This window comes from Colias philodice, chromosome 7, assembly GCF_061535455.1.
Source record: "Colias philodice isolate Cphi_HAF_F1 chromosome 7, ilColPhil1 Martin Lab GWU primary, whole genome shotgun sequence".
Classification (NCBI taxonomy): domain Eukaryota; kingdom Metazoa; phylum Arthropoda; class Insecta; order Lepidoptera; family Pieridae; genus Colias; species Colias philodice.
The window spans coordinates 2,329,404-2,349,242 of NC_143092.1; the positions used below are offsets into that span (position 1 = coordinate 2,329,404).

The 19,839-nt window shown below is 33.2% G+C and overlaps 2 protein-coding genes across 3 annotated transcripts; one reads left to right on the top strand and one right to left on the bottom strand.

Annotated features, from left to right (window-relative positions):
• The first annotated feature begins 470 nt into the window (after positions 1 to 470).
• On the top strand, positions 471 to 19,678 carry LOC149486927 (nuclear RNA export factor 1-like). Of its 2 annotated transcripts, none has more exons than XM_089696973.1 (19): positions 471 to 636; positions 885 to 1,232; positions 1,828 to 1,931; positions 2,233 to 2,289; positions 4,850 to 4,876; positions 5,082 to 5,144; positions 5,501 to 5,698; positions 5,916 to 6,060; positions 6,955 to 7,102; positions 7,616 to 7,687; positions 7,903 to 7,998; positions 8,868 to 9,102; positions 9,378 to 9,501; positions 9,994 to 10,210; positions 13,688 to 13,886; positions 14,093 to 14,265; positions 14,693 to 14,890; positions 19,324 to 19,439; positions 19,524 to 19,678. In XM_089696973.1, the coding sequence occupies exons 1-19, from the start codon at positions 611 to 613 to the stop codon at positions 19,615 to 19,617; spliced, it is 2,640 nt and encodes an 879-aa protein (XP_089553099.1). In that variant the 5' UTR covers positions 471 to 610; the 3' UTR covers positions 19,618 to 19,678. The 2 variants fall into 2 exon arrangements, with proteins under 2 accessions (XP_089553099.1, XP_089553100.1); XM_089696974.1 differs by having other exon boundaries at positions 485 to 636; positions 1,034 to 1,232.
• Positions 16,226 to 19,171, bottom strand: smid (nuclear valosin-containing protein-like smid). Its single transcript, XM_089696988.1, has one exon. It carries the CDS (start codon positions 19,082 to 19,084, stop codon positions 16,487 to 16,489), a length of 2,598 nt encoding a protein of 865 aa, XP_089553114.1. The 5' UTR covers positions 19,085 to 19,171; the 3' UTR covers positions 16,226 to 16,486.
• Positions 19,679 to 19,839: the final 161 nt, after the last annotated feature.

Below are 19,839 nucleotides of genomic sequence, written 5' to 3' on the forward strand. Positions count from 1 at the left end.
AAATCTATAAGAAAATACACTGTTTATAGGTATCGACTATCTACACTATAAAATATACCCTAATTTTTGCTATTTATTTGTTAAGTATGACAAAAATGATTGTTAGAGTAGTGTTAACAATATTTATGAAGATTGGATTGTCCGGCCAAGCACATTACTTTGGCGATGCATCGGGTTTACTGCTTTTGTTTCTCACTAAGTCACCATAGCAAAAAGCTGCGCCCAAGGCTCCAGCCGTCTGTTCACTGGGCCGCAGTTTATCATCAAAACTGTAACAAGGCTAGGTATTTACAGATGCTGTACCCGAAAGTAATTGCAACTACACTACGAGTCACAAAATAGTCATCAAAATTGGTTCAACTGATTAGGATGACGTGACGACCATATGCACAAAATATTTTCTTTACATTTACTCGGATAATATATTTCTAAACGATAAAAGTTAAGTCAATGTCAACTGTCAGATCTTATGTCAGAATACTGTCAAACAAACGATAGATGTTTCAGTTTGTTTACCAATAGGTATTCTAAAGTTGATATTAAAATTTATAATTATTTATTTTACGGATACATCTATTTGCCTACGTTATATCAAGATACTACTAAGATTATGAATGAACCAGATAACGTAAAAATGTGAGTACTCTTTTTCATTTCAAAATAAATTTACTCTTTAACCTCATCACTCGTTTCATAAATCATTCTAACTTAATAATATCAATACATCAATATTTTACCACGAAATTGTTGTCATTTTCTTGAATGATGGGATTTTTATAATCTCGTAAATTAACATCATATAGGTTCCTACTGATATGTAGTTGTTTTGGTGCAAAAATAATATTACGGATCGTGTTTGCTTTATACGATTTGTAAAATTCCAGGCTTGTGGGAAAAGCTGGCAAGGTCAAAAAAAGGACACGCAAACGCAAATCATTCAAAAAAAACAATCAAACCATTCAAGTGCCTGGTGTTACATTTCTAAACTTTGAGAAAGCTGATCCTCCTAATGATAGCCTCCTTACAAACACAGGATCTAATGAAATGCAGTCCAATAAGGCTGGGCCTCAAACAAATATTGCAAGTACTAGCAAGATGATGCAACCTAATAGCAGTAATATAAATGCCCAAATGAATATAAATAACAATCCTGTAGCAAATGTGAACGCAAAACCAAATGTTGACGTGGTAGCGGCACAGAAAAATGACCAAGGATCAATGTATACTATACAGTAAGAAGTATTGTTGAAAATATTGGTATTGTTGGCTTATATTTTATGTATGATTGAAAACTACTTCCTTTTTCATCATAATCATCATGATCATCTGTGTATGAATATTTATAACTAATTCCTGTTTAAATTAAAACAAATTTGCTAGTATCAAAAAAGTTCATAAATAACTAACTTATTAACTACAGTAGACCTGCATTACACCGGCTCCTGGCTTATCCACTGCCCCTAGTTATCAGACATGTCTATATATCATTATTGATTACCTAATTTTTGTCAATCTACGCATTGATCATGAATTTTTGAATAGTACAATAAATGTGCCACCACTATTGTGCTCTACTGAAAGAATTGTTTTAATTTCAACTGCTTAAATACTATCATTTGACATACACAATGAAGCATGATTGGTACCTACTTCTGAAGTACAACCTTTAACTTTTTATTTTTACGAGGTACTCCGTAAAAACATCTGGCCTATGGGAAGATCTTTAAGCAGCCCCTTATAATCCGACAAATTTAATATTCCAACACTGCCATACATTGTCGGAATACCATTATATAAAATTTTATAATTATCTTTTTATATTTGCAGAGTAGGACGGAGGGGTGACCCAGTGAAAAAAGAAAGAGTTGTGGAATCTTCCAGAAACATTCATACAATATTGGATAATACGACTCAACCTAAACAGCAAAGAGGTATTTATATTTGATAATATTCATATACATTTAATAAAGCCAAACACCTCCTAAAATCCTAGAATTGTTTTTAACATAAAAAAAAACTCAAACAAAAACTAATTTATTTATTTAATTACAGAACATATGGCTTACAGACATGCCAAAGCACCACCATACTATAATACAGCACAAAAAATTATTTTATTGTTATGATATATAAATAATAATTTAGTTATATATATTATATTAGTAGTTAATATATTCTTAATAAGTAAATCTGTTAATAATAATTATATTTTCTTTTTTCTTTTTTTTGCAGCACCACTACCTCCAGAACTAATCGATGATATGTATAGTTCTGATTTTGTCACACCTAGTAAGTGAATTGATATATATGACGAAAGAAGGGCCCCAAAGGCTATTTTTAGAAAGAGTGACGTCAGCAATTCTGACGTCACCATCATCAGGGCAGGCGCTCATACTCGAAGTAGAACGCCCGTGGGTATTTTACTGCCTTTTTAATCCACGTGGAAATTATAGAGAGAGCTCCGAACGCTCCGACGGCCGGCGAGTGAATGTGCTCTGTGCCGTCGGGCGATCGCATTTAAAGCAAACCATGACTCACAAGAATTAGTTTGAGTGTTGCCACTCGAATTTTTACAATGAATTTTTATCATTTTTAACAAAGATTAATTATTTCGTTAATTTAATTATTTCATTAGTGGTTGATTAATGAATCAACCACTTATTTAAAAAGATCAAAGTAAACTTTAGCTAGTTATAATTATTTAGTAGTTTGAGGGTAGTCGTTTATCGTCGTTGCGCCGACACGGCCATACTGACAGGCGGTGCGCGCTCTGCACCAGCCTCGTTGTAAATGTCTCGTTGTAAAAGCAGGTCACTAATGCGCTGGACCGACCAAGTGAAATCTGCTATAGGAATTTGTGTATCAGACTGCACCAGACAGTCTAGTAACAGGAAGACATGGCGGAAGATCGTGCGGAAAGCTGTGTCCGCCTCCACTACCAATGTGGATGTCTCAACGTGACCACGACCACTCTGCCAAGAGTGAATCGACAAAGAAGAAGAGAACGATTCTCGGCGTATTTTGTGTCGGTTCTCGGAGAGTCTCGAAGGTTCTCGTAGATTTCTCGGAGGTTCTCGTAGATTTTAAGTCTAACACGGCCATACTGACAATCGTACGTCCTCGTACGCCTTTTCTCGTATTACAACACTACGGTAGTTCATCTCGGGATTTCAAAAACACACTGCCTCGGCCACACTGACCTTTCAGAATACTGAACACTCCACATGACAGACACAGTCCGTTCGCGTATCATGTGATCAACACCTACTCATTTGTGATATAGGCAGATTCTCGAAGGTTCTCGTAGATTTCTCGGAGGTTCTCGTAGATTTATGTTTATCACAAAGAGAGGCGCAGCTCAGATAACACACACAATTCCTTCGATGAACTACACTCCCGTTACAATAATCCACGTAACAAACTTTTACTTTACACAACGCACGAAAAAACACAAACGCCAGTATGCCGTTACAAAACTACGTAAACGTTTAACATTTAAAAGAGTGAGCTTGAATTCTATCCCACTTCTGATGACGGAAGAAAGGCCCCAAAGGCTATTTTTAGAAAGAGTGACGTCAGCAATTCTGACGTCACCATCATCAGGGCAGGCGCTCATACTCGAAGTAGAACGCCCGTGGGTATTTTACTGCCTTTTTAATCCACGTGGAAATTCTAGAGAGAGCTCCGAACGCTCCGACGGCCGGCGAGTGAATGTGCTCTGTGCCGTCGGGCGATCGCATTTAAAGCAAACCATGACTCACAAGAATTAGTTTGAGTGTTGCCACTCGAATTTTTACAATGAATTTTTATCATTTTTAACAAAGATTAATTATTTCGTTAATTTAATTATTTCATTAGTGGTTGATTAATGAATCAACCACTTATTTAAAAAGATCAAAGTAAACTTTAGCTAGTTATAATTATTTAGTAGTTTGAGGGTAGTCGTTTATCGTCGTTGCGCCGACATATATTATGTTTGATTTAAATTTACAAACCTAACAATCCTAACATAAAAGTAATATCATAGTATAAAGAGAACTAGAGGGATATGGGTGGTAAACGTTAAAAATACCTACTTATGTAATGACGATTCGAAAGTGCTACTAAATAGTAGTCTAATTGAATAAATGAATGTTTGAGTTTGAGAACAAGTAAGACATTATCTTCGAACAAAGGTTCATCGCACCGTTTGTATGTATGCGGAGAATTTGGCCACGCCCCCCGTTCATGTACGTACGCAAGCTTGACGCACGCACACAACGCCGCTCGGTTCCTTCTCATGGACTGTGAGGCGTCTTTCCATTCTATACATAGCCAGAACGCAACCGTAGGAAATACTCGTGTATATATTTTAATGTTTTTGAAGTGAAAACTTCTTTAGCGGCGTTGAGCACTTTTTCTATAATGGGTATAAAATCTTAAACTCGCGTCAGGACACGTGACCTGATCGAAAAAGCGTAAGACGGATACCATTCCAAAATATCAAACATGCTCAACGTTAATAATCAAGTTTTCACTTCTGCCGGCACTCCCGGAGTGCAACCCGTCTTTTTTTTAAAGTCTGTGATTACAATATATATTTACACGGTGTACACGATTTTGCGTACTGATCGTGTATACTCTGTAGCGCGGATGATTGCGTCTTCGTTCCAGAGTATACTACACAACTTAGGCTTGAACGAAATAAGTAGTTGACGAAAATCATTGTTTTCTTTTATACCTGGTTCCGACAGACATATAACGATTTTAGAAATAATATTATGATGAGTCAATATTTTATGTATCTTAATTACCTACATGCATTCATAGATATATTAAATCTCAATTGTGTTTTTATTTAATTTTACAGTTCAACCGAGTCAACCACTACCAAAAGGTAAGTGAATATGGTGATATTTGTTTCACATTCACATATTATGTATACATATTACATACATAAATTACATATTTTTACAATAAATTCATGTTGTTATAAATTCGAAAGCTTTTTTTTTCTTTTTACATGACATAACAGTGATATTATATGTTAATTTTATGGGCTATACCGCTATAGGTGTTACAATCTTTTTTTATATTTTCAGGTATACCATTGACATTTTTAGCTCGTCAACAAAATTTCGGAGCTATTACACCACAACAAAGAGGTAAGTTAGAAAATGAGAGTCATATCAAGCCACAGCTATTATTATTAATTAAAGATATTAGTGAGATAGATAACTAGGTTAACAACACAAGATTCGATATTTAAAAACGGCTCATGCACACACGATTAGTCGTGAAAGTAAGATGGCGTGATTGAACTATAGTGAGCGAAAAAATACTAATGACCCACTGGAGTCAGTAAATGCCACATTTCGCCTGAGCGCTAAAAACCTATCTGTACATCATTTTACTTATAATATTATTAAAAAAAATTCCGATTACTAACCCAAAAGAACAATATCGCAAGTAAAAAAGACAAAAAATAGTGCAAAAATTGTTATAATACTTTTATTTATAGTCGAAAATGAAATGCCACATTATATGCCGCAAATTCCGAATCAAAATCCATACAATCCAATGACCAACGTATATGACCAAGGTGCACCATCGAAGCCATTTCCATATGATCAAAGTGGCCAAATGTTTGCAAATGTGAATGAGACCAATGCGCCAACGGAGCGATATTCACCAACTGAAGCGTATGAAGCGAATGAAGGTATGTATAAAATGTGAGGTAGTAGTGTAATAGATATATACAAATCTTTTTTTTTTTCTTACCAAAAAGCCTGTAAGTGAAAATATAAAATGTCTCAATTCGTGTTAGTATACATAAAAGCTAGGTACCTAATCAAATTACCAACGTTTCTTGCATATTGCACTTTTTGCAAAGCAATCTATCTCTACATAGTACCTAAGTAAAAATTTTATTTCAGAAATGCATCCGGCTTCAGATTCTCCAGATCCATTAGAAAACAAACAAAAACGTTTGAGCGCATTTCAAAGGTTGGGACCACACACGCACCCGAAGAAACCGAAGTTGACTATAAATTTATCTCTAAATAAGGATCAGGATACAAGGTAAAGTATTTGTTGCTGGTATAATTGGTCCTTCGAGCTGGATCCAAAGTTATACACATTAATAAACTATTTAATAATAGACAAATGTTTATTTCGTAAAATACAATCAATACTTCATTCTACAATTTTAAATTACATGCATACATTAGTTTATCTTCATAAAACTACACTACGCATATATACATATATACATAACAAAAATACTCCTTAATATATTAGTAAAATAATACAAGTATGATTTCAGGGAAAACCAGTTTTTAATCCAAATAGGTAAAATGTTATGCAAAATTTATAGTTTTGTTTTTACTGCATATGAAACAAAAAGTGTACCTACGCCTTAGTAACTTTAATAGTTAGCGTATTTTGCAGTAACAATAATAAGCTTATTATAACAGGTTTAATTATGTTTTATTTTAAATAATCATTCCTTCCTTATTAGCTGTGATAAAAAAGTGTCTGCTATAATTATGCTTATAAAAAAATTATAACATTTTCTTTAATAACAATCTTCAACTTATATCAAAATACTGCTTAATATAGATATGTCATGTTATATTACACTTTACCCTGAGCAATCATATTGGTACACATAATGTGATTCACGAAAAAATATTCATTAACATTCAAAATAATATAGAACTGAGTAAAAAATCATCTGAACTTACCTCTTTTTTAATTCCCCTTAGCCCAGAATGTCCCCCTAGTGTGTAATACTAATAATGTCCTATAAGAATTACCCAGAATGCAGAAATTCGGTATACTGTATTTTACAAAACTCAACAGAATTTTTCACACTGGAAATCTGCATTTCCATAATAATTCAAGATATCTCTAATATCACTTTGTTTATAATACAAACTTACTATACATAAAAAGGTATATTTGTTATTTCAGAGAGGTTATAGAAACCATGTCCATACCAGTGTATGAGAGAGAGGAAGTTATTAATAGTACAGATGCTACAGTAGTCAAGTTTCGATCACAGTGGCCTTGGAAGAATGTGGTACATACAAAACGGAGTGTCACCGCTAGGTCTTCTAAGGTAAAAAAATAAAAAAAGTCTTAAAAAAACATTTTATGGTTCCCTACCTAACGTAAACAACAAAAAAAAATATACCGGCCGAATTGATAACCTCCTCGTTTTTTTGGAAGTCGGTTAAATAGTGAAAAAATATAGGTAAAGTATAGATCAAACAGGTACAAAAGGTAAAGTACAGTCAAAAATTGTGGGTGACCAATTTTTGCAGTTGCTCTTTAGTTTATTTGTACAGAACCCTTATTGTCACTAGTCTGACTCGCACTTGATGATTTTTGAAGTTAAACTTCCTTAGGTGCGTTGATAGTCAAATTTCAAGGTCACGTCATGAAAATACCGTCACATCATGGAATAAGGCGAAGCTTTTGGTATCTTTGAATCTTACCAAAAAAGTTTCACTTCTGACACGTGTGCTTGGCACACACGCCCTTTTTTATACTTGTCTATGGACGTTAAGTTTTGTTTCTAGTTGTTATTAAATTTAAAAAAATATTGATTTTAAATTTTACTTGATTTCAGACTGTAATGATGATGGAAAAGGAACAGATAGAGGAGGAGTATAGCAGCAATGTCAACTTTTTTATAGTGTCGGTAAGTGTTTTTTTTATCTATAACAGATAAATAATCGCTGAATAGTTAACATATTTTACAGTATATTAACACTGAATTTATTTGTGTTTTTCAAAATTGTATCAGTTGAAGTTAAGTTATTTAAGCCGAAAACTAATAGGCAACATAAAATTTTATATGACTTTCTCTTTATTGGCAATTAAAAAAAATATACAATCTTATTATTTATTTTATAGGTAACAGGATTCCCCCAAACATGGACAAAGGAAACTGTAATTGACACATTACTAGAAAACATAAAAGGATCCAGTTTCATTCCATGTTTTATAGAGGTATGTATTTTTTAGAAAAACTTCAATTAGTATAAGATCCCACCGCAGTAGCATCATGGCAAATCATATAAAAACTCTAACCCCTCGTTTTCACCAAGAAACAAGTTAAATACTAGTTTGATACAAAACTTGTAGAATACTTTTCAAAACATAATTATTTGTTTTATACATGTATTTAGACTGTCTCAAACATTCTTTCGTTCACACTTTGTAGCCAACAAGTATTTATACAAGTATAAAACACATTTGCGTTTACACTGAAGTCTGTGACATGTTAGAACTTGTCTGATCCATTGATAGCGTTCTCACCTATAAAATACAGTCGTGGTTTAGATAAGTATTGTTTATTTTATTGCAATTTCTGTATTATACTAGTAACAAACAAGTTTTAAACTTTATCCATGTTTGTTGGATAAAGTTTTCAACATACATACATCTCACAAAAGTTTTTTTTATTTACGACTGAATTTGTCTCGAATTCTACAAGTATTGCTACAACAAAAACAAGAGATCATAAACATGTAGGCAACTAGAAGTTTTCAACCAACAAGTTTCATATAAGTTATCCTACATGCATCAAATTTTGTATACAACATATTTTACACATGTCTATGAGAAACGAAAACATTGCATCAAATTTGTAAAATACATGTATTATACTTTGGTGAAAACGAGGGGTAAAAAATCATGGTAGCCGTTTTTCACCTGGCGTTATTCATTTGTTGTTTTTTCCATATTATATGGCATGCCTTTTTACAATTTATGAAAATTGCGTAAAATTAGGAAATATTGAGATGACGTACTAAAAATACCTAGAAAGTATATATATTGCTGAATACTAATAAATATATTTTCTTCTGTTTCCACAGTTCACACATGAAGAATGCAAATTTCTAGTAAACAGATGTCGCCCGGCATTACTCGCGTTACACTATTTAGGTTTTTCCATACGTAAAGGAGATGTAGAACTCGTAATCAGAATAACTGTGACAATGTTGAATACTAAACAATTAGGGTTCATACCTAGATTGGTTTTGAGGAATAGACTGGATTTGTGCATTGAAGGGCAGAAAGCCAATCTGTCAGAATTCACTATGGGTGATGGTAAGAGTTTGTAATAGTTTTAAAACCTAATTTAGGGTTTTTTTTTTTAATTTTAAGCATAGATAATATTTATTCAAAGACGATTATAACAGCGCCATCTAGTGATGAAAAAGTAAATATTTCGTTGTGAAGTCTAGAAAACTGAAAATTATTTTATTTATGTACCTAGAATATAGATTATTAGTGAATATTTTAATTTTAAATTAAATTACAACAGTAACACCAGTTTTTAAGACATAGAATTAATTGAATTAAAATTATACACGAAATTTCAGATGTAAGCCACTTTATTTATTTTCCGCTGAACCGTGTTTCGAATCAAAGAGAACTAATGGAGCTATTACAGAATAACGATTGGAATAATCTTCAAGAATTGGACCTCTCGTATAATCGACTAACGTGAGTATTGTTATTTTTTTCCCTTATAGTAATAATTTTTAAAATTGATTAAAACTAATTAAAGAACTCACTTATATTAATTGTATTATTCGAAATCAATAGGCTAATTAAAAAATGTTGTGTGGTTTTATGAAACCTCGGTAAAATTGAAACTGTTCGAACGGTTCCGAACACTGCTTCGTGTAGCGCATGTCGCGTGACGGTCGGCTGCCGAGTAGGTATACCTACTCGGCAGCCGCGATACACGCGACATGCGCTACACAGACCAAAAAGTTTGAGACGATGTAATAAAAGTTTCACTTTAAATATTATATTTGTTTTAATTTGAGTATTCTTACTAGGTATGTCGCAGAAGAAATTTTTATTTATTAAATTTCGCGTAAAAATAGGTCATCACAATTCACATTATAATTATTATATATGATTATAATAACAAAACTGTAAATAGCTTGTTATTTGACCTTTTTAAACATTTTTTTTTTCATTTCACAGATCTATAGAAGGCTTCGATCTCCTTAAAAACACGCCTCGACTTAAATACCTGGATTTGTCTTTTAACTATTTTGAAAACATAAAAGATTTAATGCCATGTCGTGGTTTGATGTTACGGTCTCTAGTTTTGGAGGGAAACCCACTGTGTATGAACTATATTGACGGAGATTACTATATAAAAGTCGCCAGGACTATGTTCCCGAGTTTGAGGGAATTGGTAATTTATATGCTTATTTTTTATAGATTTAAAAATCGAGTTCGATTTTTGAGTATATTTAATCGAGTATTTCATAGGCAAAGCTGCCGAATCAGAATTAAGAGCCCTTTGTACTGAAAGTTTAGGCATTTTAGGCACTGAGATGGCTCGCGCCCGCGTTGCGCAGGAGCCGGCGCGGCATGAACTCCGGTGACCTATGAAGGCGGGTGATTATGCCACAGTATAAATAAATCAGTAGTTCGATTTTATTTGCTATCGTAGGAATGTTGTTGATATATAAATTTACTACTTATCCTATACCATTAAACGAGCAATATTTGCATATTTATACAGGGTGTCCCAAAAAGTAGTGATATACTGAAGCTGGGAGGTAGAGGACTTAGAGGGCTATCCGAATCACCCCCATGTGTGTTATGCGATTTTTCGTATTTTCGGAGTTATTACATTTTTTTTCAATTTTTCATCTATCGCCGAGTACGATGAGATTTTTATTTATGGTGACGTGAATTATTGCGCTAGATGCTTGTTTTTTTTTGTGTGCTAAGCTGAAAGATAGGCCAATTCAGTATGGTAACATTTACTATCGTTAGATCTTCGAATGGAATAAAAAAAAGAATTAAATGCTATGAAAGATAAAATTACCCAGTATGTTCATAACTTCAAGGGCCCATAAAAAAATAAAATCACATAAAAAAGGTTTTCCATTTGGCTTTTAAAAACTTGCTCTATCGATCAGGTAGCTACCCTAAAAATTTCATTTTATTATTCTGAAGGCTTCAATCGAAAAATTGAAATCTAAATGTGGTAAGTGCAAAATTTTTATTAACATGATGATTATTAAAACCAATAAATAGGTGTTTAAAAATGAATTTTTTTTAAATAGCCCCGCTGTTGCTCAATGCAAGTGCGACATCACCGTAAAAAGTTGTCTTTTTAATGTCTGAATGCTCTTTTATCATTTTTAATGGTTTCTTCTGCTACTATGAATTTCCGGGTTATTTCGTCCAAATTGTGGCAGTCTCTCGTCTTTGTAGTATCCCCACGGAAAAAATTCAATAGGGTTTATGTCCGGAGACCGTGGAGGCCAGGCTAAAGGGCAAAAATACCCTGAAAGATGGATTGGTCGTTGCAGCCTGCGCATGCGCCGGTGACGCCTGCTTTAAAGCCTGGCCTCCACGGTCCCTCGAATAAACCCCATTGATTTTTTTTCAATGGGGATACTAAAAAGACCTCGGCTACTTGAGAGAATGCCCCAATTTGGACAAAATAACCCGGAAATTCATAGTAGCAGAAGAAACCATTAAAAATGATAAAAAAGCATTCAGACAATTAAAAGACAACTTTTTACGGTGATGTCGCACTTGCACTGAGCAACAGCGGGGCTATTTAAAAAAATTCTGGTAATTAAACACCTATTTATTGGTTTTAATGATCATCATGTTAATAAAAATTTTGCACTTACCACATTTAGATTTCAATTTTTCGATTGAAGCCTTCAGAATAATAAAATGAAATTTTTATGGTGGCTACCTGATCGATAGAGCAAGTTTTTAAAAGCCAAATGGAAAACCTTTTTTATGTGATTTTATTTTTTTATGGGCCCTTGAAGTTATGAACATACTGGGTAATTTTATCTTTCTTGGCATTTAATTCTTTTTTTTATTCCATTCGAAGATCTAACGATAGTAAATGTTACCATACTGAATTGGCCTATCTTTCAGCTTAGCACACAAAAAAAAACAAGCATCTAGCGCAATAATTCACGTCACCATAAATAAAAATCTCATCGTACTCGGCGATAGATGAAAAATTGAAAAAAATGTAATAACTCCGAAAATACGAAAAATCGCATAACACACATGGGGGTGATTCGGATAGCCCTCTTGGTCCTCTACCTCCCAGCTTCCGTTCATCACTACTTTTTGGGACACCCTGTATATTTGTTTGTATATATACAGTGTGGAAATTTTCGATGTGCCCTGAATGGAAAGTACTTGAAATACTAGGGATAGCAAATTTTTCTGAAAAGAAACATTCCTTTTTCAAATTTTATTTTATTATTCAAATCGATAGAAACAATATAAAAGATAATTTATTGTTAATTTCTCGTAAAAATTTTTTGGTCTATTTTATACATACATTTAAAGTTTAAAATGAAACTCTCGTTCTGGATACATTAATTTATTTTCTTCTGAAAATATTGGTAATAATAATTTAAAGTAAAACAAATAAAAAAGGCAAAATAATAATTGAATATAAGTATGTAATAAGTAAGTTAGTGTATTCTAAATTTTTGAAAATCTTTGAATGCAGTTCTATTTCTTTTTAAAAATAAAGGAAATTTGCTATCTCCAGTATTTCTAGTACTTTCACCCAGGGCCCATCGAAAATTTCCACACTGTATTTACAAACAAATATATTAATATGCAAATATTGTTCGTTTAATAGTATAGAATAAGAAGTTAATTTATATTTACAACAATAATCCTAGGATAACTAACAAAATCAAACTACTGATTTATTTATACCGTGACATGCTCGCCGTTTTACTCGCCGCTCGGTTCTAATACGCGAACGGCGACTGCAACGTGGTCGGGAGCAAAACTAGCACAGGTCCTCCCTCGATAACGTCCGGCTGGACTCTGGCTGCACTGACGTGGTGCGCGCGAGTCGCATTTTACGTATTATATTTTATATAGAAAAAAATAAGGGCTAAATTAAAAATCTATCCAAAAACTTCCCTGTAAAACCTGATTAGTAAATGAAATGTCAAATTTTCATAAACATAGCGTTCCCCTAATTCTCATAAAACTGATTATGCTTTTAAAATCGATGTTACTTCTGATTTTTTTTTGATCGAGTCAAATGTTTAATATTGTGTTTTTATCCAAAAAAGTCACTAGATCAAACGTTTATCTGTGCTATATATTTTTTTAGGATTTTAAATATGATGATTTCTATCCAAAAACCATGATTTAGAAACATACATTTCGGAGCAGGGCCCCTTAATATTATCACATTCAATATGATAGTCAGTTGGCAGTCCACTTGTTGTTCATAAACTAATTTCCTACATTATTTTGATACCATGATTAATTTTTTATTGATGACATAATTTTCTAAATATGGAGTAGATTTTCGTTTTTCGAAATACATATTATTAACTACTAGCTTACCGCCGGCGGCTTCGCCCGCTTTGTCTAAAACCTAATAAATTATATACTAAAACCTTCCTCTTGAATCACTCTATCTATTAAAAAAAACCGCATCAAAATCTGTTGCGTAGTTTTAAAGATTTAAGCAAAAGGACATAAGGACAGAGAAAGCGACTTTGTTTTATACCTATTATTACCTACTATGTAGTGATTGTATAAATTTTTTTGCACAAAAAAATAACGTTAAGTTTGATGTATTTTCTTTTATAGTTAGTGATATACATAGTTAATTTTATTTTGTTTTTCATCATTATCTATAAAGGACGGCGTGCCGTTAACACTAAAAGGTGACATGCCCAAGTTCAAGCAGAATTATTGTCTAAAAGATGCGAAACCAATAGCCGAAAGATTTCTAGACGTTTTCTTTAGATTATTGGACAAAGATCCTGAAGAAAGAGTGGAGTTGCTGAATTTGTATCACAAAAATGCAGCTTTGAGTATTACTTGCAAGCGAAAATTACGTAAGTATATTTTTTTGAAATAGAATACCTAGCATTTTTTTATTTGTAGGAAATTAAAAAAGCTACATAGGTAGGTATTTCATTTGCAAGAAAAATCTATACTCAAGAACTTCAAAAAAATCATCAGTTTTGTATTTATTTAACTACCCAATATAAAATAAAATCTTCTTTGCATTAAATTAAAATTATATTTTATTTAAAAACAGGTTACGACCAAGACTACAAAGATATACGCAACCTATTCTTAAGAGTAAGTATTTTTGAAGAGGATAAAATAGACATTATCGAGGGACCGGATAAAATCGTGAAACTGTACAAGAAGTGGCCCAAAATACAGCACGACCCGAGGTCATTTACATTGGATGTATTGCAACATGATGTACGTATTTAATGAATTATTATTATCATATTTAGACCCGTTTTTACTGCTGATAATGTTCCTGCCCCCCTAGTCAAGTGGCTTTCTGTTAGCGTAGCGTTCAATAGAATAGACTACGAATGTATGAGATTGACGTAGGCTGTAGATAATTTATCTAGGCTGATAGCGTTATTGAAACATTTTGACGTTATTTTTCAAACATTATTTGTCATTTAACTGAGTAGTAAGCTAAAGAGAACCTATTATCATATGTATTATAGTTGTGGAACTGGCTGTATGTTTCTGTAAATTGTGTTATTTGTTTATTATACATATCTCAAATTTTTTTTATTAACTTGTTAATAGCACCTACCTCCTAAAAAATACATTTGCTAGCTATCATTCTCTTTGAAGGAAAGTCTTTCTATCTACTTATATAACTTTTTAGGAAAACACAACTCTTCTAAAAATTGGGGGTATTTTGAAATTAATATCTACCTCGTTGGCGGATGATGAACATCTTATAGCGTTCACTAGAACTGTTCTTTTAGTTAAAAATAATGTAGAATATAAGATTGGTCACGAAATGGTATATTGGGATGAGCCAACTAAAGAATATGCAAGATCTGCTTTTAAGAAAGCTTTGGTGAGTATACCTTTTGTTATTTTTTTTGTAATTTGTGAATATTAGCCTTAATTTAAGCATTCTTATTAATAATCTTAAAAACTTTATAAATGGAATTTTTTATGTCAATACAAACTGTTTTATTTATTTAAGTATTTAAATATGTGTACAGCGTGTTTACTTTCTTATCCAATATTTTTATAACTTCGTCGTTCTGATAGTTTATTTTATAGTTATATTTTTATAATGAAAAAATGTTTGTTATGTACAAATTATTCTACTTATAAATTGTATAAGTACACTTACTTAAAAAAATACTACCTATATATGCAAAAAAGTAGGAATATAGTAGGTAGTAATGAATTCTAAAATGTAATAATGGGCATGAATTCGAATCCAGGAATTTGTCATAGACTCTACAATAAACATCAAATACATGCTTACATACATACATTCCAACAATTTGTAACGTTCGCGTTATAACATTCTATGGAAAAAATATAATTAAACAAATAAGTCTGTTTCAACACCACAGACCTATCAATATCAGTGAAAAAATAAAAATAAATAGCTAAAAAAATTAATTAAATCCTTCTTGATGCTGCATAGTTTTTGAAAAAGTCTTAAATTAAGTGCCTGAAAATATCCATTTATAATTTTCATTCATTGTATTATTATTCCTCTTTTAATATAAATTAAACTGGTTGAATTATTTCCTGGATAAATGTTGTTAGGTACATAATACATTAACTTACATTTAACTGAATTTCTTTAAAAATTGTCATGACATATTTAATTTCTACAAAGTGTTATTCTTTCACAGAAGTTAAATAGATAATAATTATATTATACCTAGTATTTCTTATCCTGGTTAATTGGACTTCAGAAATAACTTATCTATACTAATATTATAAAGAGGAAAGGTTTGTATGTATGTATGTATGTATGTATGGTTTTCACGCATAAACTACTGGACCGATTTTGATGAAATTTGGCACAGATAATCTTTAGACCCTAAGAAAGAACATAGGCTACCTTTTATTGCGAAATATGTACCACGGGCGAAGCCGGGGCGGACCGCTAGTTTCATATATTATCAAGGCATATTCTTATAGTTATCCATGATTGAGTTTTAAATAAGTAGTTACTTTCTTAATTCTTGTTATATAAGTTTTATAATCTTCATGTTTCTTTTATAAGATAAAACACTTCTATACTATGTATTACAAAAAGAAAATAGCCATTAAACTATTGCTGATTTCTATCACATTTTTAATTTTTATCTTACGGAATTCTGTTATTAAATATCATTTGAAAAGTTTATTTGGGTTAATGGGAGTTAAAATAAAAATATAGTTATTTAAAATAGTTTATTCATAATGCAAATTAAAATTACCATTAAACCTACATGTGTACACAATCACTGCATTTGTTTATTCTGCATAGAAACAATATTTCTTTTGGTACAATATAAGGCAAATTTTATTGAACTTTAATCTTAAGGTAAAACATTGACGCCGTAATGTTTTTTTTAGCTTAAAAAATAACATATTGGCACTATAAATCTAATCATTAAAAATACAGGACGTAGCGCATGTATGAAACCAGATCACTCTGCTAAACAGTATCCATAGATTCCTCATTCATGGGTTCAGTTTCCATTTCCATTTCTTTCTCATCGACACCTCCTGCATACTTAACTCGTAACTTTTCATAATGCGCTTGCTCTTTGGATGACACAGAGGGCTTACATTTTCCTAATGCTGCTCTAAAGTCGTCAAATGTAACGAATATCTCGCCTTCCATAGACCCATTTGATATGTGTGTAGTTAAGGCATTTGTAGCGGCGGATCGCACTAAGCCAGACAAATCAGCACCCGTGTATCCTTGTGTTAATTCTGCAATAACTTGTAAATCCACATCAGGTCCCAGCTGAGGGCTTGTGCCACCTTTCGTTAGTTTCTGTAATATGTCGTATCGGTCTTCTCTCGCTGGCATGCCAACGTACATAATGCGATCTAATCGACCCGGTCGTAATACAGCTGGATCTATTATATCCGGTCGATTTGACGCTGCCAGTACAAACACACCTTCACGACTTTCAATACCATCCATCTCAGTCAACAATTGATTGACTACTCTAGCTGCGCCGTTGTTATCTTGTGAGCTACGCCGCGGACACAAGGCATCAAATTCATCGAAGAATATAACGCATGGCGCTGAATTACGCGCCCGTCGGAAACATGTACGGACTGCTCTTTCGCTCTCACCGACATACATGTTGAGCAACTCTGGACCCTTCACTGAGATGAAGTTCACTCCAGCTTCATTTGCAACTGCTTTAGCTAGTAAGGTTTTACCGCAACCTGGTGGTCCACAGAGCAATACACCACTTGGTGCTGCTAAACCCAACTTTTTCATCAACTCAGGGTACTTGACAGGGGCTAATACAGCTAACTGCAAGTCTTTCCTGACTTGACTTAAAGAGCCAACGTCATCCCATGTAACATCAGGAACTGTAACAATACCCTCCCTGACTGAACAAGGCTTTGTTGTTTTGAGTGCTTTCACAAAATCTTCTTGTCGAATGGCAAGCCCTTGTACCTTCTCAAATGAATAAGCAGTACTGTTCTCAAGCAATTCCATAACTTCCATGATTGGATCTACTTCTAAAAGTTCAGGAGTGATAGTATCATTGGTTGCTTCAATAACATTTTCTGTGGTAACTTCTGGTTCAGGTACCTCAGGATTTTCTGCAGGTTGTGTTTGAACTGCAACAGTATCTGCATCATTTTCTGTCTCTTTGACCGGTTCTTCACTCTCTTTGTCTCCGTTTGGAATTATCGCAACCGCATCTTCTGGTGGCTTAATACTTTCAATAGCTTTAATTGTCTGTTCCTTTTCCATATTACGAATTTCTCTGAATATTCTTTTCACTGCATAAGTACTTGCTTTATTTACTAACGCCTGTAAATCTGCTCCGACAAAACCTGGAGTTATTTGAGCTAACACATTCATATCTATATCTTCACTGAGAGACAATTTTTTACACAAAATAGAAAGAATTTCCTTTCTAGCTTTTAATGATGGAATGCCTAAAGTAATTTCTTGTTCAAGGCGGCCTGCCCGTCTTAGAGCAGGATCTAAAGCATCAGGATTGTTTGTAGCTGCAAGAACCAGAACTGTTGCACTTTCCTCGCTTAAACTGTCTAAACTTGCTAATAGCTGAGCGACCATTCTCTTTTCCATATCTTTTTGAGCATGTATTCGGTTACCACAGACAGCATCAATTTCATCTATGAACAAAATACATGGCGCTTCCATAACTGCTCTTTCAAAGAGCTCTCTAATCCTCTCTTCTGATTCTCCAGACACACCACCTACAAGTTCAGTACCACTAACTGCTATAAAAGGCAGCTGTAATTTCCCTGCAATGGCATGTGCTAACAAAGTCTTCCCTGTTCCTGGCGGACCATGTAATAAGGCACCTCTGGGACTTTTTATTCCTAATTTTTCATACACTTCTGGGTGTTTCATATGTAGAATTAAGTCGCAAATTTGTGTAATCATATCAGATATGCCACCAACATCTTCAAAACTGACTTTAACATTTTTGGGCCCTACCTCATATTTCTTCTTACCAGGTGCACTTTTCACATCTGGTTTGCGCTTTTTATCTGTCGCATTTTGTACGGGCGCAGGTTTTGGTGGGTTATCATTTGAATTATTCGTATTTCGAATCGGAATATGTGGGGTTATAGTGATTTGATCACTAATTTTTGGAAGTTTTGGCGCGGCGCTGCCCTCTTCATCACTACTAATAATGTCTATAGGCTCACCGGACTTGTCTGTCGCTCGGCGGGAGGCCGCCGGCCGCTTTTTATCCATTCCGTACATTACCATCAAACGATCGTTCAAGGCGCTGTTATTCTCGTCTAATAACTCTAAGTCTGATTCTTCTTCGGAACCCTCGGACGTCGATGCTCCATCTAATCCATAACTTTGTAACACTACTTTGTAAGCACTTTCGACCATCTGACAGAAAGCGTTGTCACTCCTATTATTGTATTCACGATAGCGCTCTTTGAGAGAACGCGCCATTTGACTTACATCGACAAATGTTTTGTCTACATTTTCAGCTAGGTAATTCTTAACACGTGAAACAATCACAGGGTCGCTGAACGTCTTTTGTCTAGTTTGATGTTTCTTCATCATAACAAGCTAGTTCCTTTTAGATATAATTAAAACGGTTTATTAATGAACCCCACGCCGTTTTAGTCGCGACGCGAATTAATGTTTGACAATTTGACAATTGACAAATTGACAGCGTGTTGTCACTCACGCGGGTGACAGTTACGTAACTTACAGATACAAAATGGATGATACCAGTTTAATTATTACAGAAATAATAATCATACCATCATACATTGTATTATTCTTAATTATTTTTACAGACCGTACAAAACAAAATTAGTTTAAATTTTGATACTCCCATTGATGACGAAACCAAAGAGAGTCTTATTAATATTTTCATGAAATTAACTGAGTTAGAATGGAAACCTAGTAAAAGGTAAGATGTTATGTATTTATTTTCATTAACTTATTTACAGCAAAAATATGATTTGCTCATTAATAAAGTGATTTTTTTTTTCAGGTGCTTAGAAGAAAAGAATTGGGATTTAAAGAATGCTTTAGATTACTTCATGAAGCTATTGAAGCTAGATAATATCGCACTTTTAAAACTATAATAATAAGTATTTATCCGTAAATTAGTCTTAAAACATTTACCCAATTAAAATTATATAATGATTACCTATGTTATTTTATTTTTAAACCATTTAAAAGTCTCATTTTACTGTCAAAATAATACTCATAAAGTTACTGGATAATATTAAAATTTTTGCTTGTACAACATTATTTAAAACAATAAAGCACAAAAGTAGCGATGATCAAAAGTTATATTTAATGGC